The sequence below is a fragment of the Ovis canadensis genome, chromosome 13, assembly GCF_042477335.2.
Source record: "Ovis canadensis isolate MfBH-ARS-UI-01 breed Bighorn chromosome 13, ARS-UI_OviCan_v2, whole genome shotgun sequence".
NCBI lineage: Eukaryota > Metazoa > Chordata > Mammalia > Artiodactyla > Bovidae > Ovis > Ovis canadensis.
This window is the reverse complement of record NC_091257.1, coordinates 68,963,621-68,989,435: the sequence shown is the minus strand read 5'-3', so window position 1 is coordinate 68,989,435 and position 25,815 is coordinate 68,963,621. Positions and strand designations below refer to the sequence as shown.

At 50.4% G+C, this 25,815-nt stretch overlaps 1 protein-coding gene and 1 long non-coding RNA gene across 5 annotated transcripts in view; one reads left to right on the top strand and one right to left on the bottom strand.

Annotated features, from left to right (window-relative positions):
- The window catches only part of DNAJC5 (DnaJ heat shock protein family (Hsp40) member C5), a 29,686-nt gene extending 8,749 nt beyond the window's left edge, over positions 1-20,937 (top strand). Inside the window, exons 2-7 of one of the 4 annotated variants that reach the window (XR_011247959.1) lie at positions 14,821-14,938; positions 15,712-15,925; positions 16,557-16,728; positions 16,812-16,884; positions 17,133-19,776; positions 19,979-20,937. Coding sequence is in view for 1 of the 4 variants with exons in the window: in XM_069546690.1 (XP_069402791.1) it covers positions 14,832-14,938; positions 15,712-15,925; positions 16,557-16,728; positions 17,133-17,236 (597 nt within the window). In the remaining 3 variants the exon portion in view is untranslated. Of the gene's footprint in view, positions 1-14,820; positions 14,939-15,711; positions 15,926-16,556; positions 16,729-16,811; positions 16,885-17,132 lie in introns of all 4 variants that reach the window. The other 3 variants (XR_011247957.1, XR_011247958.1, XM_069546690.1) reach the window with 3 other exon arrangements.
- Positions 20,938-20,939: 2 nt separating this feature from the next.
- LOC138417048 (uncharacterized) lies at positions 20,940-25,698 on the bottom strand. The gene is made up of 2 exons (XR_011247960.1): positions 25,610-25,698; positions 20,940-21,453 (listed from the first exon to the last, which is right to left on the bottom strand). It is a non-coding gene; the product is annotated as an uncharacterized lncRNA (long non-coding RNA).
- Between the last annotated feature and the right edge of the window lie 117 nt (positions 25,699-25,815).

Genomic DNA, 25,815 nt, shown 5'->3' with positions numbered 1-25,815 from the left:
TTTTGCTGTCTAGTTTCACATTCAGCTTTGGGAATACGTTAAGGTTTTCTGGAAATGTTTGGTCATAGCATGGTCAGCCCAGAATCTCTTGCTGCAGCCTTGCACATAGGTGAGCACCTGTTTGCTCCAGTGCTGAGGCACGTATGTCGCTGTGTCTGTCGGTCATGCTCGGGGTGTGAGGGTTCTAGCTCACTTTAGGCCCCTTTACACTGAGGCAGTGTCGCCCTGCTGTTTGCGCCTCAGGGACGCTGACCAGGAGGGCCAGGGTGGAAGTGAGGCACTGCCATCCACATTGGGCCGTCGGCAGCCTCCTCTCAGAGTCATAGGCTTTTGAGAATGTTCAGTTCGACTCTCCTTGTATTCAAACGTGTAAGTTAACTTTGATCAACTTCTGACTTTTTCCTTTTGACTGAAAGCATTAGGTTATGAAAGAAAATTCTTATTTGGTTTCTGGTTATAAGTCACAACTGATAAAATTAATTCCACAGACGTGCTGACTGCTCTGCCAGGACTGAGGCAGCACTCAGTTTATTCCTCAGAAAGGCTTCAAGTGTGACCTGCTGGGGCCTTTTCGTTTCGCCCAGGGGTGTTGCTGAGCCTGTGCCGGTCAGCCTGTTGCTCCCTCTGTGGGGCAGAGTGTCCGCTCTCTTCAGTACAGGAGCACACGCTCTCAGTGAGCAAGTGTGGCTCAGCTGCTGCTCTCTGGTGGATTGGTCCTCCCTTGGACACTGATGATGGCGGCAAGTCCTTCTTAAAGAGGAACCTGTTTTACTCACTTAATTGTCTGTCTTTATTTTAAGGCTTGGCATCACTGTCGCTTTTTATTAAGGAAGAAAGGTGTCATCTTTAGGAGTTCCTCTGTTTTCCTAGCCAATGTAGAAATTCTGTACATTTGACATTCGTTTTAAGTTAGGAGCAAAGGTAGCAGATGACCATACTCGGCAGCATCCCTTCCACATCTCCCATGTTGGCTGATTCTGCTTATAATCAGGTGCATTTCTTCGGTTGCATCTGTGGTCATCGGCGGCCATTTCCTCCTGCTCTGCAGTGTACTGACGTTTTCCTGCTAGTATAGATGATGAGCTCAGGGTTACACGTGCAGACCATGGGTGTTTCTGTGTATCTGTCCCTGCTCTGGGGAAAGCTGGCCCTCCCCTGCCTGAGGAGGTGCCCCAGGTCCTTTTTTCCGGGTTCATCATGGGTTGTAAAGGAAGATCCCTTCAAAGAAGAGAGGTCAGCTGTCTTTGGGACACCAGTTGTATCTCATCGTTAGTATTTTTGTTTTCAGTGAAGTTTTTTTTTTCTGAGGGTCAGGCCCCGAGTTGGGGGGCAAAGCAGCTGTCCTTGAAGTGCTGGCTGGTGGTCCCTGCGTAACCTGACAGACCCTTGCTCCTGCTGTCCTGACTTAAGCCGCAGCTTCCTTGTCGTCCTGCCCAGTGTAGTGTGCTCCTGTCCCCGTGTGACAGACTTTGTCCTGCACTGTCATCTTACAACCTGAAGGGCATTGGCCTCTATTCCCTCTTCCTCCCTGTGACTTTTTTTTATCCTTTTACCTTTATGCTGTCAAGGCAGATGTTTACTTTGGTCTGTAAGTTTACTGTTGAAAATCCATAAATTATTCCCCCTTGTGGAAACATTATTTAAACAGAGCCTGGTCCCTACCCTGATGAGGTTTCCGCCCAGAGTAGTGCCTCTCTCTCCCCAGATTCCTAACAGCCATTCTTACACTATTAGCCTGTTTCTTAACTCCTCTGTGTTCAGACTGCCCATAATATGATTTGTGATTTTTGTGGCCTGGAACTTGCCTCTGGGCACTCCGTCCTCCAGCCCCTGGCAACACAGTGGCTTTTCAGGCTGCCTGTCCAGCCACACTTCTGTGATGACCAGTGGTGTTTGGAGAGGCTGCAGTGCCCACGGCAGCCCTAGAAACAGCATCTCAGAGGAGCAGAGATAGTGAGTGGCCCGCTATGGCCTTGCACCACTGCCTCCCCCTGGAGAATCACAGAGCACACCTGTCTGCACACCAGGAGCTGTTAACTCTGGGGATTACCTGCTCAGGGCTTTTTTTTTTTTTGGCTGTGCTCTTTGTTGCTGTGCAGGCTTTTCGCTGGTTATGGCTGGCGAAGACTGCTCTCGTGCGTGGGCTGCTTGCTCTAGTGGCTTTTCTCGTTGTGGAGCACAGACTCTAGGGCTTCAGTAGTTGTGGCGCACAGGCTTAGTTGCTCCGAAGTATGTGGGCTTTTCCCGGATCAGGAATCCAACCTGTGTCTCCAGCATTGATAGTGGATTCTTTACCACTGAGCTACCAGGGAAGCCTGGCCCTGCTCTTTTTTTAAGACAAGTTTTTTAGAGCCACCAGGAAAGACATTATCAAGGCTTTTAAATCTGCCTTGTTTTCATAGTAGGTGGTTGTGTTAAAACATGATTGTTTTAACCATTACATAATGGTATATGTAGAAGTAACAAAGAATTTGTAGCTCTTGTAGAAATTTTTGAGACTACCTCAGGTAATTTTGAAGGTCTTTGAATACAGTATCCTTGGAATGAAACCTAGTAGAGAGCCTCCCCACTCCCCCTCCCAAGACCCCTCAGAGAGAAATGCTAGTGCACCTGCTGGGCCCAGGGAGAGACGGACCATTCTTCAGGGCTTCTGGGTCTGGCTGACACCACTTGGACGAGCGGAGCTGGTCTGTCTCTCAGGCTCGCCCAGATTAACTCCAGATGGAGAGGTTACCTGTGGGCAAGGCAACAGAGCTTTAGAGTGCAGTGTAGGAGAAGTCAGTGTAGATTAAGGGATGGAGAAGGATTTATTGAACAAAAATGGGGAAAAATAGATTGACACATTTACAAAGATTTGATATGTTCAGTTACATAAAAATTAAGAGGGAATTTCCTGGTGGTCCTCTGGTTAGGGCTCCACACCTTCACTGCCTGGGGTGAGGTTTCAGTCCTTGGTCGGGAAACCAAGATCCCGCATGCCTCAGCCAAAAAATAAAAAGTGAGAGGTAGTTATAGGGTAATGGGCAAATAGATAACATTACTGAATGGGTCGTGTAGGAATGGGTAAGATGGTCAGTCTTACAGCTTTTACCACAATTGATAAATGTGTGAACTTGAATTCATGATAAATAAAAAGAGAGGGGTGGGAATCGGGAACCCTGGGGTGCCCACCATTGTGGGGTGTGGTCAGCCCTTCTTTCAGACCCTAAAGTCCCACTTGTAGGTACACATCCTGCAATAGTTCTTCCTTACCTGTTTTTGTTAAAGGACCAGATTATATTTTTTGTAATTTCCAATGTGTTACAGACTGATACTTTTGTGAACTACAACAAAAATGACTAGCTAGAAGAATAAGTTGCAAACCAAAGAAGAAACACAAGTCCAGATTTAAAAAAAATTTTTTTTTAATAAACATACAGTAAAATGGACCTTTCCTTGATGTATGGTTGTCTTGAGTTTCATTTTATTTTTGATAGTTTATTGATTTTTGGTTGTGCGGGCTCTTTGTTGCTGCACAGGCTTTCTCTATTTGTGGTGATCAGGGGCTGTTCTGTAGTTGCAGTGTGCAGGCTTCTAATTGTGGTGGCTTCTCTAGTTATGGTGCACAGGCCCAGTTGCTCCATGTCTTGTGGGATCTTCCCAGATCAGGGATCAAACCCATGTCTCCTACATTGGCAGGTGGACTCTTAATCACTGAGCCACGAGGGAGTCTGATCCATAGAGATTTTTGTGACCATCACCCTACTCAGGGTGTGGACCATGCTCATCTGTAGCCTCCCCGGCATCCACTGTTCTCTCTCTAGATGTAGCTTTGTCTTTTCGAGGCCATCATGTTGGTGGCATCGCAGAGTACAGTGTCACTGAGAATGCTCCTCGTTGTATGGCAGGTGCTGCATTCCTTTCTGCTGCCCAGTTATGTCCATGGTGTTCATTTCCAGTTTGTTACCCTTTCACAAGGGTTGTATGTGTTGTTCTGGGTTTAGTTACTATAAATATTCATGTACACGTTTTCTGTGTGAACATCAGTTCCCGTTTCTCTTAAATAAATGCTTAGGAGTGGGATTGCTAGGTCATGGGAAAGCCTATTTTTACCTTTATAGGAGACTTGCGAATTCTCTTCCAGGGTGGCTGCCCCATTTCCTGTGCTGCCAGCAGTGTGCGAGGCTAGCCTCTGTCACCCTCACCAGCACTCGGTATTGTTGGGTTATTTTTAATCTCTCTTGATACATGTGTGTGTAAGTGTGTGTGTGTGAAGTGACTAAGTCACTTCAGTCATGTCTGACCCTTTGCAACCCTGTGGACTGTAGCCTTCCAGATTCCTCTGTTGGGATTCTCCAGGCAAGATTACTGGAGCGGGTTGCCATGCCCTCCTTCAGGGGATCTTCCGGACCCAGAGATTCAGCCCGCGTCTCTTATGTCTCCTGCATTGACAGGTGGAATCTTTACTGCTAACTCCACCTAGGAAGCCCTGATAGGTGTGTGATGGTACCTTATTGTAGTTTTAAGTTGCATTTCCTGAATGGATAAACAGGGTGTCTCCTCCTGTAGATACCTGCTGCTGTTCTGACAGGTGGGGAGTCTAACTGTCGTGACCTGAGCCAGCAGGGCATCACCCTGTGCCTGGTGCTGCCCTAGGGAGACCTGCCAGCAGGAATTGTTCAGCAGGTTGAGGACCCAGTAATAGCAAGACCTGGGAATGGCCAGGCATCCTCCAGTAGAGGAATGGATTGATAAGTTATGATTTGCCCCCAAATGGGATTTGTCCAGTACTAGGAATGCATGAATTCCTAGGAACACATCTAACATACATCTAACATAAAACTAGGAATGCATCTAACAAAAACAAGTCACAGAAGGCTGCATATACCATATCAAGACCATTTTAAAGCTCAAAGAATTAAAACTAAATAGTTTTTAGGGAGAAATAATAAGTAAATTTCTTTAAGCAAGAGATTGTAATGACATTGCTTCAGGTATATGGGGAGAATGCAGGACATTTCACAGTTACTGGTAAGTTTCTAGGTTTTAAATTGAAGGATGGGATGGTGGGTTTTTTGTTTTTGTTTTTTTTTCCTCACAATGCATCATGACTTCCACGTGGCATATCTTCCTTTCTGTGTATCATAAAACATCTAAAACAGAACCTTAAGATGTTTTCACATCTGTTCTTTCAAAGTATTGCTTTTTCTTCCAGTAGTAGGTTGAATTCAATAACGACACCTCATGAACAGTCAGCACTTGCTGAGATCACACGTGGGGATCAGGAGTGCACGCCCCTCTCCCTTGAAGATGTTTATGTCTTCCCCGAGTTTGGTTGTGGCTATGAGGATGGGGCTTTTTGTCTGTTCATTTGTTTTGTTTACTGCTACCTCCTCAACTTTGAGAGCAGGTGCTTCATAAACATTTGTTGAACAAACAACACAAACATATGCTCAAGACCCAAGACAGCTCCAGAGGACTCAGCGGGCTCTGCTGCGCATCGTGCGGGTGTCAGGACAGGCTTCCAGGACCTGGGTGTCACTGCAGGGTTGGGAATCTAAGGAGAGACTCCATGTAGGAGGGGGCAGGGCATTAGAGGACTCCAGGTGCTCAGGGTTAGCAGAGCGTGTTTTCAGGCCATGAGGCCCAGTGGGTACAGTGGCAAGAAGAGGCTGGTGTCAGGCTGGGCCTGTGTCCAGAAGGGCCTTGTGGGACAGGCCGGGGTCTGGGCTCTGACACTGCAGCCACTGAGCTGATGGGGAGGACCTGAGTGGGATGTAACAGGAGCGGAGCCATGCTTTACACACTATCCTGGTGACAGCCTGGGAGGACTGGCTGTATCCTCCTTGGGGTTGACGAGCTTGGACTAACTAGAACACTAACTTTTGAAATGTGTGTGAAAATGGTAAGAAATTTACATTTAATAGTTTTTATGCTTGGACAGCATTTATTCCATTAAAACATCTGTTCAAATCATGTTCATAGCAGCTGTTTTTTTCTTAAAGGGCCAGACAGTATTTTCAGCTTTCTGGTGTCAGTCTCTGCTGAGAGTAGCCACAGAATGGAATGACAGACACATGGATGTTTTTCTGTGTCTCCATGAAAGTTGTGAAAACAAGCACCTGCTCTGGCAGATTGGAGACTTTCATGTTTCATTTGGTTTTCTGCTGCTGTCTAATTTATGTTGAGTCACCTCAGTTACAGCAGGTGCTCTTCTTACTGCAAGTAAAAGTTGACCACCACAAGAGGCACACAGCCGGATCTCAGTGAGTCTGGGTGTGTACACTTGTGAGATCACGATAGGTTGTTTTTCCTGTTCTTAATTTTTGTATAAATGGAGTCATTTTGTATTTAGCTTGTGTAACACATTGTGTTTGAGATTTTATTGCTTGTGTCAGTATGTCCTCCTTTTTTACTGATGAGTAGTGTTCTGTATAGATTAGACCAGAAATGATCAGTTCCCCTGTTGATGGACATGTGTGTGGTTTACTTTTCTTAGAGCTGATGTTGTCCACTTCACACAAGGCATCCGCTCCACCCTACCCCACTGCTCCTCTGTGCAAAGGGCCACATAAACCCCACAAGCCAAGACTGAGAATTCTGCTCCCAACAGTCCTGTGTTTTTGTTTTTGTTTTTGTTTTTAACAAAAAGGAAAAAAGTCATCTATTACCTACATGCTTCCCAAAATGGGAAGCCTGTGGCCTTTGTTCCTTCTAAAGATACTGGTTTCTGTCTGGTGTTGTTTGCCCTCCATCCAGGTAGCTCTTGCTGGTGTTTCTTGTATTTTAGGTTTTGTTAATGTGTTTTGTCATGGGTTCTCTTAGTCTCTGCTGGAAAATGTTTTCATTTCAGCCTTTGTTTCTGAGTGATGTTTTTGCTGAAAACAGAATTCTGGCCTGACAGGTGTTTTATCTCTGCACCTTCACTCTGGGTGCCACTGCTTTCTGGTTCCTGTGACCTCCGGTAAGGAGAGTTGAGATCATGGCCCACTGCTCTGTAACATGTCCGTCTGCTCTTGAGCTCTGGTTTTCAGCAGTGTGGCTGGTGGGTCTTGGCGTGTTCTCTCCGTATTCATCTGTGCTCTGCAGCCAGGGGATCTTACAGAGGGCCTGTTCCCCTCACACTGCTCCAGGGCATCTGAGCTCATCTGCCTCAGTCACCGCTCCCTGGCCTTGGGGTGGAGTCTCCTGCCCAGCCCCCAGTGTGCATGTGAATACTTTTGAACCCCGTAATCCTGAAGAAGGGTAAATACTCTTTGCCCTTCGAGACAGATGTGTGTCCTGTGAGCAGAGTCCCCATCATTGGCACCCAAGGAGAGCGCATTGGAATTGATCTTTGTCCGGTGGGCATAGGGCTGCAATGTTGCTGTCCCAGAGTCCATACCCACCAAGGTGATGGAAGGGACTTCTTTCTCGGGGCCAGTTTGTACTTCATCTCAGGGGAGAAGCTTGCAAAGGAGGGGTCTCACTTCCCTGTCCTTTGGTAGACTCTGCAGCTGGTGATTGGGAGCAGGTGTGTGGTGCTGAACTGTGGCTGGTTGTTTTGACATGCTCGTCCTCTGCCCGCCCAAATGTCTGGTGCCCTGAGCATGCTGAGCGAGTGGTATCTGGAGCTTGGGAGTCCCAGCTGGGGTGCTGTGCCCCCTGGAAGTCCTGGGACTGCACGGTGACAGTGGCATTGGATTTGTTTTGTTGGTTTAAATTTTCCCGCTTGCCAGCTGGCGGCTTTCCAGGCAAGTTGCCAGAGCTGATAGTGTGTAAACCATGATTGGAAGTAAGCAGACAGGATGATAGTGAGCACTCTGAATGGTTTCTGTAAAAAATGCCGTCACCAAATCCACAGCTTTTCCGGCAATTTTTTTGTGGGAGTAGGGGTGGGGATGCAATGCTCTTGGTGCTGTCTGGCCTAATTGCTTCATGTTGTGATGAATTTCTTTGAGTTTTACTGTCTCGATAGGAAATGCATATTCATAATGTTTCTTGCCCACGTCTTCGTTTTGCATTTATGCCAAGTTAACTTTGAGGACTAAAAAAGAGTCACAGTGACTACACCTACACTTGCTCAGAGCACACAAATGTAAGCCCATTCACAAAACTCAACTTCCCTAAAAGATTCACAAGAGAGCCAGGACTTGACCCCTGGGGCAAGGGGTATGCCGGTTGCTGTCTTTAGATCTGGTATCTGGGTGTACACTTGTGCCCGTTCTGTTAGACACAGTGCGTTTTCATGCCTCAGAGGCAGAAACTTGCAACATGGTGGTGGAGACTGTAGATTTCAGGCCCATAAGACAAGTATTTACTGTTTTGCCCTTTACAAAAAAGCTCTCATGCCAACTCTAGAGTGATGATAATCCTTTGACAAAGAGCACTGAGCAAGCCTTGACGTTCAAGTCTGTTCTGACTTTTACTGTACCCAGCTTGGTGAGACAATTAAATTAGGCATGAGCTGTCCAGACTGATTGCTGTGCTGTCAGTGATTTTATTCAAATATAAGGTTATTTAGTCCCTTACTCTTACTGTTTGTGATGTCAACTCTAATGATACAAAATTGGGTTGGAGGGAGTCCATGCAAGGATGTTCTTGGGTTCTTAGGAGGATTTGCCGTTGACTGGGCCCTCATTGTCAGGATCCTTCATTTACGGCCCTTTGATTGGCTCACAGCCAAAAACACATCCCCAAATGGACAGCTTGCTCTTGAGCACTAATGAGAAAGGGCACTGTAGGGACTGTTGGAGCCTTGCTTATTGTTAGCACATGGAGACAGGTCCACACCCCTAGAGCTGAAGGCCCTGAGCACCGAGAAGGCTGAGTGCTCAGTGAGCGCAACAGCCTGGCACATGAAAGTTGTGTGTCCTGGACGTGAGTCATGACAGGTGCTTCAAGTTCATGCAGTGCAGAAAAGCCTACAGAAGACCATGATTTCAAAAAACAATAGTATGGGAATAGTGGTAGACAGCGAAGTCTTTTATTTTTTAAATTGTTTATTTACTTTTTATTTTTGGCTCTGCTGGGTCTTCATGGCTGTGCATGGGCTTTCTCTAGTTGCGGTGCGCAAGGGCTACTCTTCTTATCAGAGCATAGGCTCTAGACACACGGGCTTTAGTAGTTGTGGCTCTTGGTCTCTAGAGTGAGGGCTCAGTAGTTGCGGCTCACCGGTTTAGCTGCTCCACAATGTGTGGAATCTTCCCGGATCAGGGAACCTGTGTCCCCTGCATTGACAGGTGGATTCCCATACACTGTACCCCCTGGGAAAGTCCAGGAAGAAATATTTTAACCTCTACTCCCTGGTGCTTCTCAGAAACAACCAAATCACCAGACACATTCTGAAGATATTCACATCGTCTTTTAAGTAGAAGTGTTTGTTCCAGTTTTCCTTGAATTTGGCAAACGAGATAGATGGAGGTGATACCAATGAAATTGCTGCTCCATCACCTTTACCCAGAGGCAGCCATGGGGCTGCCACACTGTATCCTCACCCACCATGCAGTCCAGGAGGTTCACAGTAGGCCTGTTACTGCTCCTCAGTTGGCTTCTTGCATTTCTGTGCATTTGTCACTTGCCTGCAGACCTGTCACCCTGGCTTCCCGTCTTGACTGGCTGGATTTTATCACCAACTCGGCTTTTTGGAAGCTCTTGGTTCCCAACAGTCTTGATCTGTGTGAGCATGAGCTGCTTTTCTGTGGGGAGAACCTGCCTGGTGGTGCCAGTGTCTACTCCGAAGGTCCTGTCCTGCCCCACCACACTCTGGTGCTGAGCGTCACAGAGGCTCCAGCTCCCGGTTGGGGAGGGGAAGCTGTGGGTACCAGGGACTCAAAACGTGGAACCTGGTTTTTAATCCCTGGGTTTGAAGAGATGTGGTTTTTTTTTAATAATATTTTTATTTATTTATTTGGCTGGGTTTCAAGAGGTGTATTTACTATTAAATATTGGCCTTTAAAATTTGGATATAGTTGCTGGCAGTTCATTGAAGTTAAGAAATCTAATTCTAAGGTTTTAATAGTCAGCGGTCTCTCTGTATGTGTGAAGAGGCAGGTGATGAACCACAGAGACTGGCTTACCCTAACTAATCCGCTTGTGTCTTGTGTTTCCTCGGGCTGGTTTTGTCGTAGACCAGGAAATTCTGCCACTTGGTGCAGGAGCATGGAGGTCTCAGGCATAAGTGGTGCTGGGGAGTCTTGACTTAGATTCTAAAGTTTCACAGAGAGTTCTCGTCAGTCACATTAAGTCGCTGGCACTTCTTAAAACTCAACACTCAAAAAACTATCATGGCATCCGGTCCCACCACTTCATGGCAGATAAATGGGAAAAAAAATGAAAACAGTGACAGACTATTTTCTTGGGCTCCAAAATCACCGTGAATGGTGACTGCAACCATGAAATTAAAAGATGCTTGCTTGGAAGAAAAGCTGTGACAAACCTAGATGGCATATTCAAAAGCAGAGACATCACTTTGCCAACAAAGGTCTGTCTAGTCAAAGCTATGGTTTTTCTAGTAGTCATTATGGATATGAGAATTGGACCATAAAGAAGGCTGAGCACTGAAAAATTGATGCTTTCTAATTGTGGTGCTGAAGAAGACTTTTGAGAGTCCCTTGGACAGCCGGGATATTAAACCAGTCAATCCTAAAGGAAATCAACCCTGAATATTCATTGGGAAGACTGATGCTGAAACTGAAGCTCCAATACTTTGGCCATCTGATGTGAACAGCCAAATCATTGGAAAAGACCCTGATGCTGGGAAAGATCAAGGGCAGGAGGAGAAGGGGGCAACTGAAGATGAGATGGTCGGATGGCATCACCAATACAATGAATATGAGTTTTAGCAAACTCCAGGAGATGGTGAAGGACAGGGAAGCCTGGTGTGCTGCAGTCCATGGGGCCACAGAGTTGGACATGATTTAATGACTGAACAACAACAGTTGATGATGTAGTTAACTTCTGTGGAGCAGATACGAAAGTATTAGTTATTGATATTTTTCTGTGGGTGGGTTATTCAGTAGGAACTGAGTAGCTGATACTTTTTTAATTTGTAAAAGTAATTTGTCAAAGTTGTATTTTCTAAACAGTTCTCAAGACCAAAAAAATTATTTAGCAAGTAGTAAGTAAACTTGACACAGTCATGTTACTTCTGCTGTAAATTCTTAGTATTGGAGACTTGACGAGAATATGCTGTCATTAACATCATTGAGGGTCCTGAGCTCCCTGCAGGCCCTGCCCTGGTAGTGGGGAGGTATGTCCTTGTTTCTAATCCAGATGAGGAGGTAAATGCCGACTGCTGCAGTGACCTGGCCACGCCCACAGCTGGAAGCTATTAGAACTGGGCTTACCTTGGTTCCAGAGCCCATCAGCTCTGGGATGGCAGTGAGGCTCGACAGTGACACACCAACGTCACAGCGTTCTTTGTGCCCTTTGGTTTCGCTTGGATCCTGACTGCACCTCTCTGTGCTTCTGTCTGTGCCTGTGACAGTTGTCATCGTGCCTGGGGGAGCCCGGCCCCTGAGGAACCCAGTCTGGAGGGAGTTTTCAGCCTCAGAAGTGACCCTCCTCTGAAGCGGCTGCCGCCACTCTTCTTACCACGTTTTCCTTTTCCTGTTTCTTGATTTCCTTCCTCATTTTGCTGAAATGCTGTCCAGATCATTGGTTTGTTCAGGGTATGCATGCTGTGCTTTTCCCAAACTCCTGCATTTAAACATTTTTCTGACTTACACCTTGTTGATGATGGACTCCTAGGACGAAACTCCTTTCTCCTTAGAGCTGGAAGCATGTTTTGTTTGGGGAAGTTCTCAGTGCCCAGGACATGGATGTTTGACCTTGCTGCTCTGCTCGGCAGGGTGCAATTTGCACACTTGTGTTTTCTGTCAGCACTAATTTTGTTTTTGGTTGACTATTTCTTTCTCAGTTGGCTGTGTTCTTTGCCTTTAGATTCTTTGCCACTAGATGGAGCTTCTCATTTTCTGTTTTCCATATGCTGGTTCTCTTCCGATGCGCCTTGAATCATGCCTCCTCTGTTCTCTGGCTGTTACAGGCGCAGTTGTGCCCTCTGCTTTGTTGACAGCTTCCCTGCTTGGATGGTGATTTCTGATGACCTTGTGATCATCAGTTCAGTCGCTCAGTCATGTCCGACTTTTTGCGACTCCATGAATCGCAGCACGCCAGGCCTCCCTGTCCATCACCAACTCCCGGAGTTCACTCAGGCTCACGTCCATTGAGTCAGTGATGCCATCCAGCCATCTCATCCTCTGTCGTTCCCTTCTCCTCCTGCCCCCAATTCCTTCCAGCATCAGAGTCTTTTCCAATGAGTCAACTCTTCGGATGAGGTGGCCAAAGTACTGGAGTTTCATCTTCAGCATCATTCCCTCCAGAGAAATCCCAGGGCTGATCTCCTTCAGAATGGACTGGTTGGATCTCTTTGCAGTCCAAGGGACTCTCAAGAGTCTTCTCCAACACCACAGTTCAAAAGCATCAATTCTTCGGCACTCAGCTTTCTTCACAGTCCAACTCTCACATCCATACATGACCACTGGAAAAATCATAGCCTTGACTAGATGGACCTTTGTTGGCAAAGTAATGTCTCTGTTTTTAAATAGGCTATCTAGGTTGGTCATAACTTTTCCTCCAAGGAGTAAGCGTCTTTGAATTTCATGGCTGCAGTCACCATCTGCAGTGATTTTGGAGCCCAAAAAAGTAAAGTCTTGACACTGTTTCCACTGTTTCCCCATCTATTTCCCATGAAGTGATGGGGCCAGATGCCGTGATCTTCGTTTTCTGAATGTTGAGCTTTAAGCCAACTTTTTCACTCTCCTCTTTCACTTTCATCAAGAGGCTTTTTAGTTCCTCTTCACTTTCTGCCATAAGGATGGTGTCATCTGCATATCTGAGGTTATTGATATTTCTCCCGGCAACCTTGATTCTAGCTTGTGCTTCTTCCAGCCCAGCGTTTCTCATGATGTACTCTGCATAGAAGTTAAATAAACAGAGTGACAATATACAGCCTTGACATAATCCTTTTCCTATTTGGAACCAGTCTGTTGTTCCATGTCCAGTTCTAACTTGCTTCCTGACCTGCATGTAGGTTTCTCAAGAGGCAGGTCAGGTGGTCATAGCTTGCTGTAATTTCAGTCTCTGAGGATAGTAGAACTGTTTGGGGCAGTTTTAGGTTTACACAAAAATTGAGTACACTGTTCAGAGAGTTGCCTTGTACTTCTGCCCCTGCCCCCAGTCCCAATTTTTTGGCATTGAGTGGTACATTGTTTAGAGTGATGATCTAACATTGATACAGATTAACTCAAGTCCACAGTTTACATCAGGGCTCACTCTTGGTGTTGCATATTCTTCCGATTCTGACAAATGTATGATGATGTGTATGTAGCATTGTGGTATCAGAATAGTTTCACTGTGGTAAAAACCCTCTGTGCTCTGCCTGTTCATCCTCCCTGCCCCCAGCCCCTGGCAAACACTGGTCTTTCTACTGTCTTCATAGGTTTGTCTTCTCCAGAGTGTTAGAGTGGTAGAATCCTACAGTGTGTGTATAGCTCTTTCTGTTTGGCTTCTTTCACTGAGTTAAATGCATTTAGGCTCCTCCATGTCTTTTCATGGTTTGGTAGCTCATTTCAGTCAGTGCTAAGTAATACTCCACTGTCTGGATGTACCACAGTTTATTATCCATCATCTGCTGAAGGACATCCTGGTTGCTTCTGAGTTTTGGCAACTGTGATATGTCAACTTATTTTTAAGTAGTAGCTTATAATCACACACAGATTATTACATTAGTAATGAATTTAGAAATAATGTCTGTCCTGTTTTCTTTGAACTGCATGTTATTTCGAAGTATATTGTTTTAATAGTAAACACTGAGTTTTTCCTAGATACTTTCATTTTAGGTCTCTAATCTGTTCGTGTTGGGGACATACTGTATACGATTTTAGTCCATTTAATTTTTTTTTTTTTTAATTTTGGCTGTGTGGGTCTTCATTGCTGCACACAGGCTACTCTCTAGTTGCGGTGCACAGGCTTCTTATTGCAGTGGCTTCTCTTGTAGCAGAGCGCAAGCTCTAAGCTGCAGCTCAGCCGTTGTGGCGCATAGGCTTAGTTGCTCCACAGCATGTGAAATCCTCCTGGACCAGAGATTGAACCATGTCCCCTACATGAGCAGGCCGATTCTTTACTGCTGAGCCACCAGGGAAACCCTCTGTCTGTTTAGATTTTGGAAGCTTGTTTTAAGGCCCATCATGTGAACGTGTAAGTTCTGTGGATGTGGGTGTCATACAGGTAATTGGGTAATGTTGGTTGAGAGTATTCTTCAGATTGTTGGCATTTTTCCTAACTTTGTGTGTGTTTCTGTTCTGTCAGTTTCTGAGGGAGGGGTGTTAAGATTTTTGTGACTGAAATTGTCTGCTTCTCCCCTTATTTGTCAAAACTTATTTTATATATTTTGAGACCCTGTTTTTACAGTGTGTCACTTGCATTTTTGTCCATTTGACAGTGTCTTCGTTTCACTGGAGTTTTTTATCTGTAGAGTTTCCTTCTCATTTTTCTTTCAGCTTTCTAGCTAGGCCCCCTTATGTTTTTACTTAGAGGTTGCTCAAGGGATTGTGGTAAACACACTTAAATTTTTATAGCCTACTTAGGGTGACATATTGTAGCAGTCAGAAACTGCCCCTTTCCTTAACGTGGGACCACTCCTCACTCCTATCTGCTGTAGATGAATGTGTCATATTTGTATATGTTGTGACCCCCACGAAGTGCTGTGATTTTTTGCCTCAAATAGAATCAAGTCTGTCTGCTCTGCGCTGGGAATTTTAATCTGTACTTTCTGATATTTTCTCTGTGTTCTCCTTGTAGACTAGCGTGCCATGGCAGACCAGAGACAGCGTTCACTCTCTACCTCTGGGGAGTCCCTGTACCATGTACTGGGGCTGGACAAGAACGCAACCTCAGATGACATTAAGAAGTCCTACCGGTAAGAAGCCTCTACCCCAGCAGCTCCTGCGTGGCTGTCTTATATCTCCCTGTTTCCCTGGCCTACTTGCAGGGTCACAGTAGCAGTTCTATTGCATCTCATGATTGTTATGTTAATGCTTTATGGGCAACAGAAAACAGCCCCTTGTATAAATAAATTAAAAAACAACAAAAAAACACAACCCCTTACATAAATAAATTAAAAAACAAACAAAAAAACTAAACAGCTCCTTGAACTCCCTGCCCTGGAGCAGAGGCCTTGGGGACAGGTCTGAGTGTGCTGAGCTGTGACTGTGGGTTAGTCTCCACACCATGGGGTGGCCTTCTCTCTGAGCTTGCCCCACCCCCACCCCATGCAGTGTCTCTAAGACACTGTCATTGTTGCAACCACCTGACACAGTGCTTTAAGGTCTCCCTTATCTCCTTATCAGACACATTTAAAAAGCCTTTGCTGCCCAGTCCCTGCCCTTGCCTCTATTTGACAAATGTTCAATGAACATCCGGGACACTAGAGGGCAGCAGCGGGGTTGGCAGTTCCTGGGGGACATCAGAGCCGGCCCGCCCAGGCTAGCTGCTTGCAGGTCAGCTCCCACAGGGCACCTGCTCCTCTGTGGATGACTCTGGACAATTGCAGAAATTTCTGTTGACCTTGGTGTTCTTGAGTTCTGTGGAAAGTTAGAAAGGGAGCTGGTGAAGGGTAAATGTGTCTCTGCTAGCCCTCTGTCCAGTGGGTGAATACAAAATGCACGACCAGCAGATGGTTTGGGTTTGCAGGAAGCTGGCCTTGAAATACCACCCTGACAAGAACCCTGATAACCCGGAGGCTGCGGACAAGTTTAAGGAGATCAACAACGCCCACGCCATCTTGACGGACGCCACGAAAAGAAACATCTACGACAAGTACGGCTCACTGGGGCTCTACGTGGCCGAGCAGTTCGGGGAGGAGAACGTGAACACCTACTTTGTGCTCTCCAGCTGGTGGGCCAAGGTGAGGCTGCAGCTCCCACACTCGCATCCTAGCGGGTGGGTCTGGGCATGTGGCAGGCTCCTCATCCCTGTGGATACAGGCAAAGGTCCAGTCCCAGCAGCTTTCGCTGGCCTGGTGGCCTGCCTGCAGTTGACCTGGATGCATAGAGCGACGCCTATGCTGAGGGGTGGCATCCATAGCATTTTCTTTTATGAGTCGCTGTGATAGAAACAGGAAACACACTTGTCATCACAGTGTGGAGAGACTTGTTTTTGTGATTGAGAAGATGGGTTTGAAATGTCTGACCTGAGAAACTTGAAAAGATAGTATTGTTTTTATATGTTAACATTACTTGGTTTCCTGAATTTATTCAAAGCATCTGCCATGTAAGGCCCAAGAGCATGGCTCACTGCCGGGCACTGTGCTGTTGGAAGCCAGTCCCCCTTCCTTCCTCCCCCCGTTCAGAATTCACTCTTCCTTATGCAGCTGGTCTTTCTTTCTGCCTTTCCTGTCTTCCTGTCTTAATGTTCTTTATTCATCTTGATCTGGGAAAGAATCCACTGTTGGTTGAGGACCCCTCTATAAGCTGGGGTGGGTGGGGGTGAGGGCCAGGCCCCGGCTTCCTCACACAGCCCTATCCCCCTCCCCCCAGGCCCTGTTCATCTTCTGCGGGCTCCTCACCTGCTGCTACTGCTGCTGCTGCCTCTGCTGCTGCTTCAACTGCTGCTGTGGCAAGTGCAAGCCCAAGGCGCCAGAGGGGGAAGAGACCGAGTTCTATGTGTCCCCCGAGGACCTGGAGGCGCAGCTGCAGTCCGACGAGAGGGGTGAGTGCGCCCACCGCCTGGGCAGTGCGTGACGGGCGGGGCCGGAGTGGGCCCTGAACGTGTCGCCCTGTCTCGTCAAACAGGAGGGCACTGACACTGTGCGGGAGTGTTTGTGGTGGCAGCGGGACGGTTGAGGTGTGAACGTGGACGCTGGAGGTAACGCAGGCTCGGAGGGCTGTCCCCGCTGCGGACCGTGGCGGCCGAGTAGGTGGGGAGGGCCGAGGGCCGAGGCCATGGACGAAGGCCATGTGGGGCAGAGGTCCAGGCAGCCTCACCCTTCCGAGTGCTTGTTCTACGACCTCTGACCCCAGTCGAGCCACCAGGCGGCCGAGTGTGTCACACAGTGTCGGGGGCCGTGAATCTCACCGGCCTGACCTCACTCCATGCGTGTCACTTGCTTGCAGAGGCCGCAGACACGCCAATCGTCATCCAGCCGGCGTCTGCCACGGAGACCACCCAGCTCACGGCTGACTCCCACCCCAGCTACCACACCGACGGGTTCAACTAAGTCCAGGATCAGTCAGCACCCAGCCACTCAACCTTAGAATCATGAACTGTAGTCACAGAGATGGCGTGGGAGCCGCCCTGGCCCCAGGAGGGCCCCGCCGACCCGCCTCTGTGCCCGCCCATCCACCCCCAACACATGAAGTGCGTAGCATGCAGTATTTAAAGCAGTTTAGCTACGGTCTTCTTCATCTTCTGTTGTTTCCTTTTTTAATAGCATGTATGGGTTATGTCCATGTCTGTCTGTGTTGTGGGCGTGTTGCAGCCAGACTGTATTCACCGGACTTGGGGCTGCTTCAGGACTCTCAGGCAGGTTGGCGTGGCGGGTGGGTGGCCCGTGCGGTCCCTCACCGCCAGGTGGGCTCAGGCGGGATGGGCACTCTGTTTCCTGTTTCATGGGGGCCTGAGGCAGTTGCTGCCTGATGGAAGCTGTGGGGTCTGCTCCCTGCCCTGTCTGCCTACCTTGCGGCCACAGGCAGGGCCTCTGGACTCACTTGACAGGAAGGAGCTGGGCCTGGCTCCTGGTCCCAGGGTGTTGCCCTGGGGTACTCATGCTCACCTCATCTGCTTCGCCTCATGGCAGGTATTCCCGTATCTGACCTGAGGCCCCTGTGCTCGAGTGTGCTCCCTCCCCGGCTGGGTTGTCCCTGCAGCCTCCATGCTCCCCTTCCCTGCACTGCCCTCCACATTCCTTCAGGCCCACCTGGCCTCTTTGTAATCCTTTCTTGGACCTCCAAGAACCACAGATGGTATCAGTGGCCCAATTAGTGGTGGTCTGAGGGGCTGAATCCAGGCTGCCGGTGGCGAGTGGGCTGCATACCCCTCCTGCTTCCCGCCCCCACCCCACCTCCAACCCACTTTCCTCCACCTGCTCCCTTTGGCCATTGTGAATGGTTTGGGCAGTTAGAGACGTCGCGCTCATGGAGGAAGGACCAGCTGGACCAAAGGCACACTCCGGGGAAAGGGTCAGTCCCCAGGAGACCTTGGTGCCCTTGGCTCATTCACCTGCAGCCAGACCACAAAAGCTCTCTCACCTCTGTCTCAGTACCACCACCTGTGGACTGTCGGAAGCCAGTCTGTCTTGTCTGCATCTAGCCCTGGGGGTAGTCCACCACTGTGAGGACTTGGAGACATGTTTGTGCTGCACCTGTGCCAGACTTGCACCTCAATACCTGTGTGGCCCAAGCAGGCCTGCCTGATTTCTGCAGAATGAACCTAGTGACCACTGGATTCCTCCTCAGTGTCCAGTGGGGGAGGTTGTGGGCAGGGGCTGCGCGTGAGGAGGTCAGACGCACCAGGACACCCTCCCAGAGCCACTGTCCCCCACCCCACCTGCCCACCCATGGCCCCAGCTCACTCGCTGTGCTGTGCTCTGCAGTCACCAGGTCTAGAGGCACTTAATGGTATTGTTTTATTTGGGGTTTTTGCCTGTGAAAATGATCATGAAGACATCCAGTGAGAGGTGAGATAAATGCACTGGTATTAAATTAGAAATAACCTGCAAAAATCAGACCTCTTAAAAGAACAAGGAATCGGTTATTTGATCTGTCCTGGACCAGGGAGGAGGCTGGTCTTTGGTGCCAGCCCCAGGCAGACATCAAGAATTCAGCCTGAGAGGAGGCCCTAGTCAGCCATCCTGTTTGTGGAAGTAGCTTAGGAAATGAGTTGTTTTGCCCCAGAATGGCCAAAAAACAAGTTCAAAGCTTGGACTCCAGAAGGCAGGCAGCCACCCTTCTGCAGTGGGTGTGGTGTTGCTTTGTGGGTGGAAAACTCCAGGACCCACCCCCCGACACGTCATGGTGAGTCCCTTGCCAGGTGTGTCTTAGTTCCGGAATCTTGCTGCTCATCTGCTAGAAACGTGACGATCCCCTGGAGACCAGGGTGCTGTGGAAAAGGGTCAGGTCTGCAAGTTTGTTGAACCCAGTCTCCCACAGAATTGCGAGAATCTAGTAAATCATGACGAAAATGACAACAATTCTCCTGGTGATAGTAACGATTGCATGAGGCCCAGGTCCCCAAGGAGCCAGCGTCTGCTGGGTCTAGACCACACCCTTTCACCTGACCCTCACTCAGACCCTCCTGCCTGTCCACTTTGTTGATCTGGAAGTAGAAAAAGTCTTCTTGGCACCTTCAGGCACTCCCCCTGACTGCAGACCTAGGCCCCTGGCTGTGTTTCCCTGTTTCCTGTGGCCCGTGTTTTCCTGGTAAGCAGGGTGTTGTGTCTGGAGCATCCCCTGTTCGTGTGTTCAGAGGGGATGAGCCTCTGCCTGCTGTGGCGGGAAAGAAGTGCTGTGGCTAGTGCTGGGGTGCCCTGCGGTGCTGCAGGGGCATGGGAGTGGCTGAGGGGTGGTCAGAGGCTGGTGGCTTGTAGATTTCTGTTTCTGCTTGGTGACGTGGTCTCCTGTCTTCCTTGGGCGTTATTCTGTTTTCAAACTGCTTCAGACGTTACCGCTCGTGCGTGAGCCTTCTGCTTCTCTGATCAGTCGAGCAGCCAGCACCACGAGGAACCCATTAGGGAACATGGACATGGCGCTTCTGCTCCAGGTGGGGCGGAGGACCTGTTCCAGGGGAGATGGGCAGCCTCCCTGGCACCTGGTGTGAGACCTCCAGTGGGTGGGTGGGTGCCCAGGGCCTGGGGGCCCTGTCCGCCCTTCCCTGGCTCTCAGCAAGCCCCGCCAGGGACATAGCTTGCTTGTGGGGTGTGGTGAAGGGGCGTGAAAAGTGACTGATCTCATTCCTTTCCCAGTGTTCTGAGCTGTGAACCCATGTGACACAGGACTCCTGTTCTGCTCTTTTGGTTGTGACTCCTTCTCCTGTGGAATTGGCAAAAGCTATATTTTTACTGTCCTTTCAAGCACGGTTGGCGTCGTCTCTGCTGTAGGTGTGGGCAGTGTGTGTACATATGTGTATATGTATATATCACCCAGCAGCGTGACTGCTGCCGTCCAGAGCGAAGCAACAGTACAATAAACGTTGGCTCCAAAACTGCCTCTGGTTTCTTGATCAGTGGGCAGGAGCAGGGGTCTGGGCAAGCTGGTCTGCTGTGCACAGAAGGAAACCCCGACCCTGCTGTGTCCTGGGATAGGTGTGGGTGGCAGGCCAGGTGTCAGCCTCTGAGGGTGGGGGGCAGGGCTGCCTCCCCATCTGTGGGGACTCACCTGACCCCCTGAGGTGAGTGTCTCATGACACTCAGATGTGGCTAGAAACCCCTCCCTCCTTTGAAACATTAAAACCCATTTTCTAGGCATCAGATACAACCAGTGACAAGCTGCGTTCGAAGGGGTGTCTGTCCTGACCCCAGATCCACCCAGAGGGTCCCTGTGAGGTAGGAGATAGATAGGCTCCAGCTTGGACATTTATTCTCCTACCTCACCTGGAGGAAGGGGCTGGGCCTGGGTCATGTGCGCAGCAACTTCTGGTCGGTTTTATCTCCTTGGAGATGGGATGGTGTTTCAGGTGGGCAAAAGAAGCAGTTTACACTGAAACCTGTATACATTGTGGTTAGAAGCTAAATGCAGGTGCATGGACCATGGTTGTCCGTGTGCTGGTTTGTCCTGCTGCTGGGGTCCGACCTCTGTCCTGAGCCCGTGCACACACCTGGGGCTGGGCTGGTGGGTCATGTAAGTTTCCCATGGTGATGGTCTCTATGTCTGAATGTTGACCTATAATAAAGATTACTTGTAAAAAATAAATGTTTTCACTGCAGACCAGGTTTATGTCTTATTTAATGATCCCTGCATAATCCTATTTTGGGGGGAGTCTTACACTCTGGGGGCAGCTGACCTTGGCCCTCCTGACGTTGATGGCAGGGAGAGGGGCAGGTGACATCCTGTGCCCCACCGGGCACCCCTGGACACAGTACAGGCAGCTGCCTTTGTACCTGTCTCCTCACCCCCAAGACAAGCATCCAGTCTTGGGCTCTTGCAGGAGGCTCCATCTCTGCCCCGTGGTGTGCATGTCTCGGTGTTCACGTCCACCATGTGTGCCTTCTTATATCAGGATGGCTCAGACCCTGGGGACCCTGGCATTAGGTGGCAGCGGCCACCCTAACCCACATGGCCTGTGGTCTGGCTCCCTGGCCCCATAGCACGGTAGGGAGCAGCTGCCTCCAGAAACACCAGTCTTCGGCTGCAGGTGTCACTTTCCACGTCCCAGGGGGTACTGGCCCCTCTTGGCTGTCCTCCTCAGGTGGGGTGCTGATCTTCCTTCTGTGTCTTTGGTCTTAGTGAAGAGCAAGGCAGAAATGATTTGAAAAAAATTAAAGCATAAAAATAAACACCTTGAAGCACTATTTGGGCATAACAAACATGAAGTAATTTAGATTAGATTTTCCACAAAAAGATATGACAGGGACTTCCCTGGTAGGCCAGTGTACTTTTTTTTTGGTCAAAAAGAGGCTTTCCTTGGTGGCACAGTGGATAAGAATCCACCTGCCAATGTAGAGGACATGGGTTCAATCCCTGGTCCAGGGAGATTTTAACATGCCATGGAGCTGCTGAGCCTGTGTGCCAGCACTCCTGAAGCCCTCACACCCTGGAGCCTGCACACCGAAACCACTGAGCCTGTGTGCCAGCACTCCTGAAGCCCTCACACCCTGGAGCCTGCACACCAAAACCACTGAGCCTGTGTGCCAGCACCCCTGAAGCCCTCACACCCTGGAGCCTGCACACTGAAACCACTGAGCCTGAGTGCTGCAACTACTGAAATCTGTGCGCCTGGAGCCTGTGCTCCACATGAGAAGCCCATGTACCTCAATAAAGAGCAGCCCCCACCCACCACAACTAGAGAGAGCCTGTGCAAAGCAAGGGAGATCCAGAACAGCCAAAAATAAAAGGGAAAACATAATAAAGACCCCTTTGTACTTCTCTCCCGGGGGTCCAGAGGTGGCCACTAGGCACTTCAGTCCGCTTCTGTTTATGGTTTTAAACCCTGCCTACCAGTATCAGGGTAGCTGAAGTTCCAACACTTTGGCCACCTGATATAAAGAGCTGACTCACTGGAAAAGGCCCTGATGCTGGGGGAAACAGGGCAAGAGGAGAAGGGAGTGACAGAGGATGAGATGGTTGGATGGCATCACTGACTCAATAGACATGAGTTTGAACAAACTCAGGGAGACTGATGGACAGAGCAGCCTGGTGTGCTGCAGTTCATGTGGTTGCAGAGTCAGACGTGACTTAGCTACGTACTGAACAACCACCAGTATCAGCATCATCTAAAATGTACCACTGATTTCTAAGATTTACATAAATTGTACAGCACTAAATCACTGTGAGTGTTCATTCAATGTAGATTTTTTCTTTTAATCCATGTGGCTACATCTAGTTGATTATTTTAATTTCTGTACAGCATATATCATGAATTAACCACAAGTGGTTGGTGGTCTTGTCACTAGAGGACACGGGTGGTTTTATTTCCTGGCTGATGAAGCAGAGCTGCTACCCTGGCCAGGGACTACCACTGGGCAGGGTCTGGAAACCTCCCCGTGATTGGTGGCCCCAAATGCCCTGCACATTCACAGAGAGGAAGGCCCCTTCCTATCTCCCTGCCAGCCATAGCATCCTCAGACGTTTTTCCTCATTTTCAGTATTTTCTACCTGAGATACTGAGAAATAAGTCGCGACAACACGAAACCAATGTTTAATGATGGGCATTCGGAGTGGTGGGCAACGGGACCTCCCCCCCTCCTGGCCCTTGTTTAGGAGGACTGAGGGCCCTGGGCATGGATGAGGTCCCCCTAGTGCCCTTTGCTCTCCTGTGCCCAGTCTTAGGACACTGGGCTCTTAGCAGAAGTCGTGGTCGCAGCGTGTGGGTAATGTCTTAGTTACACCTCCCGCCTCCCTTCCCTGTCCTACCTCCCACACACCCGGGAAGTACCTAGAGGCAGCCCCGCCCAGCACGTGTTCGGCGTGTGGGGCGTGGCCACGAGGACTGGCGGGTCTGCCATGGGGATGTGGGCGGTGGCAGCGGTTTACGTCTCCCCACCCCGTCCCGGCAGACCTGGCGCAGGTAATCTGCGTCCAGGTAGGTTGTGCGCGGGGCCGCGGCGAGTGGGCTCCCCTGCGCTGGCTCCGAGGCAGCTTGCCCCCTCCCCCGCCTACGTTGCCTTCTACGTCACCGCGTGAAGCGCTTTATTCCAGGAACCCAAGCGGCAGCCGCAGACTAAGGCCCCGCGACGGGCCAGCGGTCCCGGGAGTTCTCCTGGTTCAAGGAAACCCAGCAACAACTTGATAAGACGCGGCCCGGAGAGGAGCGCGGGCCAAGTGGGCGCGGGGGGCCGGACGCGCCCGCCGTCACCTGCCCTCTTGGAGTAGCGTCTTCGGTGTCGGTCGGGCTCGGGGCCCCGAGGACTCCGCGCGGCCCGTCCCGGCGGGAAGATCCCATCGCTATGCGGTAACCCCTGTCCCTGGCGCGACCGGTTACCCATCCTCTCCAAGTCCTGAGGACTGGGCTTCCTCGGTCTCAGGGAGGCCCCCTTCTCAGGCTCCCCAGAACTTCGGGGGGCCCTGAGGCAGCACCCGCGGCGCCCTGGACCGCGGCTCCTTCCAGTCCTGTCTGCTCTTTCCGTCCGGGAGTGCGGCCCCCAACAGGCCCGGGCCGAGATAACTCGGCTCGCGCTGGGACTAGGGGGCGTGGTGGCGGTTGGGGCGGGTCCAAGCCAGCGCCGGTCCCACCCCCAGACACGTGACGCCGGGGCTGTTCTCCGCCCCCAGTTGGAAGCCAGCTGGTGAGCACCCGCGCCCAGGGCGTCGCCAGGGAACTAGGCCCACCCACCTATCCGCCGCCCCAGCAGATGTATCCTCGCTCTGTTCTCCAGGGCTCCCAACCAGGGCCCTCCTCGGGGTCACACACCTGGGTCCCCAAGAACCCCGTTGCTAGTTGCCCTTTTCTCACCCTTATAAGCACAGCTAAAACCAACCTGCTGCCCGCTGCCCTGTTCCTTCAGAAGTGAATCCACGGCCCCTCCCTTCCTGCCCCCCGCCCCAGCTCTCAGCTTGACCTTGGAGGATCTGGAAGTCTCCCAGCACCGTGCAGCCTGTCGTGCAGCGTCTCTGGCTGCTTCGTACAGGGGCTCAGCCCTGAAACATGTACAAACGACCCTTCCTGGGACTCACCCTGGAGCACTTCGGGCTGTATCAAGCCAAACCCAGGACACTGGCATCTGGCAGTTTCTTCTTGACTCCTGGTGTCCCAACAGAGAACTGAGACACTCTGATGGGTGGAGTCCTTTCCCCAGACTGTACACACCCTTCAGCTGGAGTCCATGTGGCCCTCGCTGCTGCTGGGGAGGGAACGGCACCTTGCGGGCTGACGAACCTGAGATTGTCCCTGGATGCTCACCATTCTCAGGTTGGACAGTCCTGAAGGCACTGCCCAGGCGGTTGACGGGGCTTCTGCAGGCTCATTTCTCTTTGGGGTTCCTCACCCTGTGTCCCAGGAGCCTCTGGACAAGTGAGGGAGGGGCTCGGGGTCTGTCCTGGCCCAGGCTCTGAGGGTCTCTCCAGGTTGCAGGCCCACCCTCAGCTACTCCTCAGGTTCGTTCCCCCACCCCCTGGCCTCTGCTGGGCCCACAGCAGCCCAGGTGCCCAGAGAGCAACACAAGGGGCCACTCATCAGTCCCAGCTGGCATGCAGCCCGAGCGGTTTGCCTGGGGATGGGCTTCTCTGGCCCCAACAGCACCACCCAGCTTCTCCCCATGCTGGAAGCCCCCAGTGGCTCGTCCTGGACCTTGAACTCTGGTGCTGTTTCTGGGACTGGGAGGCTCCCTGAGGCTAGAGGAATCGCCCCTTTCTCCCAGTGGCACCCCAAAGACCCACTCATCAGGGCTGTTTGGAATGTGACCACTTCTGCCACCCCTCAGGGGCCTACCAGGATGTGGCCCAAGAACCCCCCTAAGCTGTGACCTTGTCTCCGGGAGATGTCTCTGGTGAGGGACCCTCAGCCTGAGGGGGTAGGGCTTGGTCCTAGGCCACCACTGACTCTGGAGAAGTGGGAGGAAGCTGTCCCACCCACAGGCTGGTGACCGAGTTGGGGTGAGAGCCCTGAGCTGTATCACACACGTGTGTGTCTGCGGCCATGTGCTCTTTGCACACGCATGAGCAGGTGTGGCTTTGATATCTTCTCTGGGAGCTGGTTAGCCTCTAGCTGGACCCGGGGGACCCCTCCTGGGATGACCTAGTTCCTGCCCAGCTCGTCAACTGTCTGCCTCATTTCTCATCTGGGAAGAGCTGGCCAGATAGAAGGGGATCTCTGCCTCCTTGCCTGTCAGCACTTGAGCAGGGCCAGGCCTGCTGCAGGCTCCAGGCACTAGAGCACAGGATGAATGAATGAACAAATTTGGCCCTGGAGACGGGGCTGGAGCGGGGAGTTGTCCACTCACCAGGTTGTGGGGGAGAGGTCCCTTCTGCCGACCTCAGGGCTGTGTCGCTCCTCTGACCCTGCACCTGACCACCTCTGGACCAAACTCCCGCCTTTATCTGCTGCCCTTCGCTTGGCCCCCACCCAGACTTCCTGTCCCCGCCCCACAACTAGCTTTTCCATGACATGGCCTTTGTGAGGGGGGTGGAGAACCAAGAGAGACCCAGG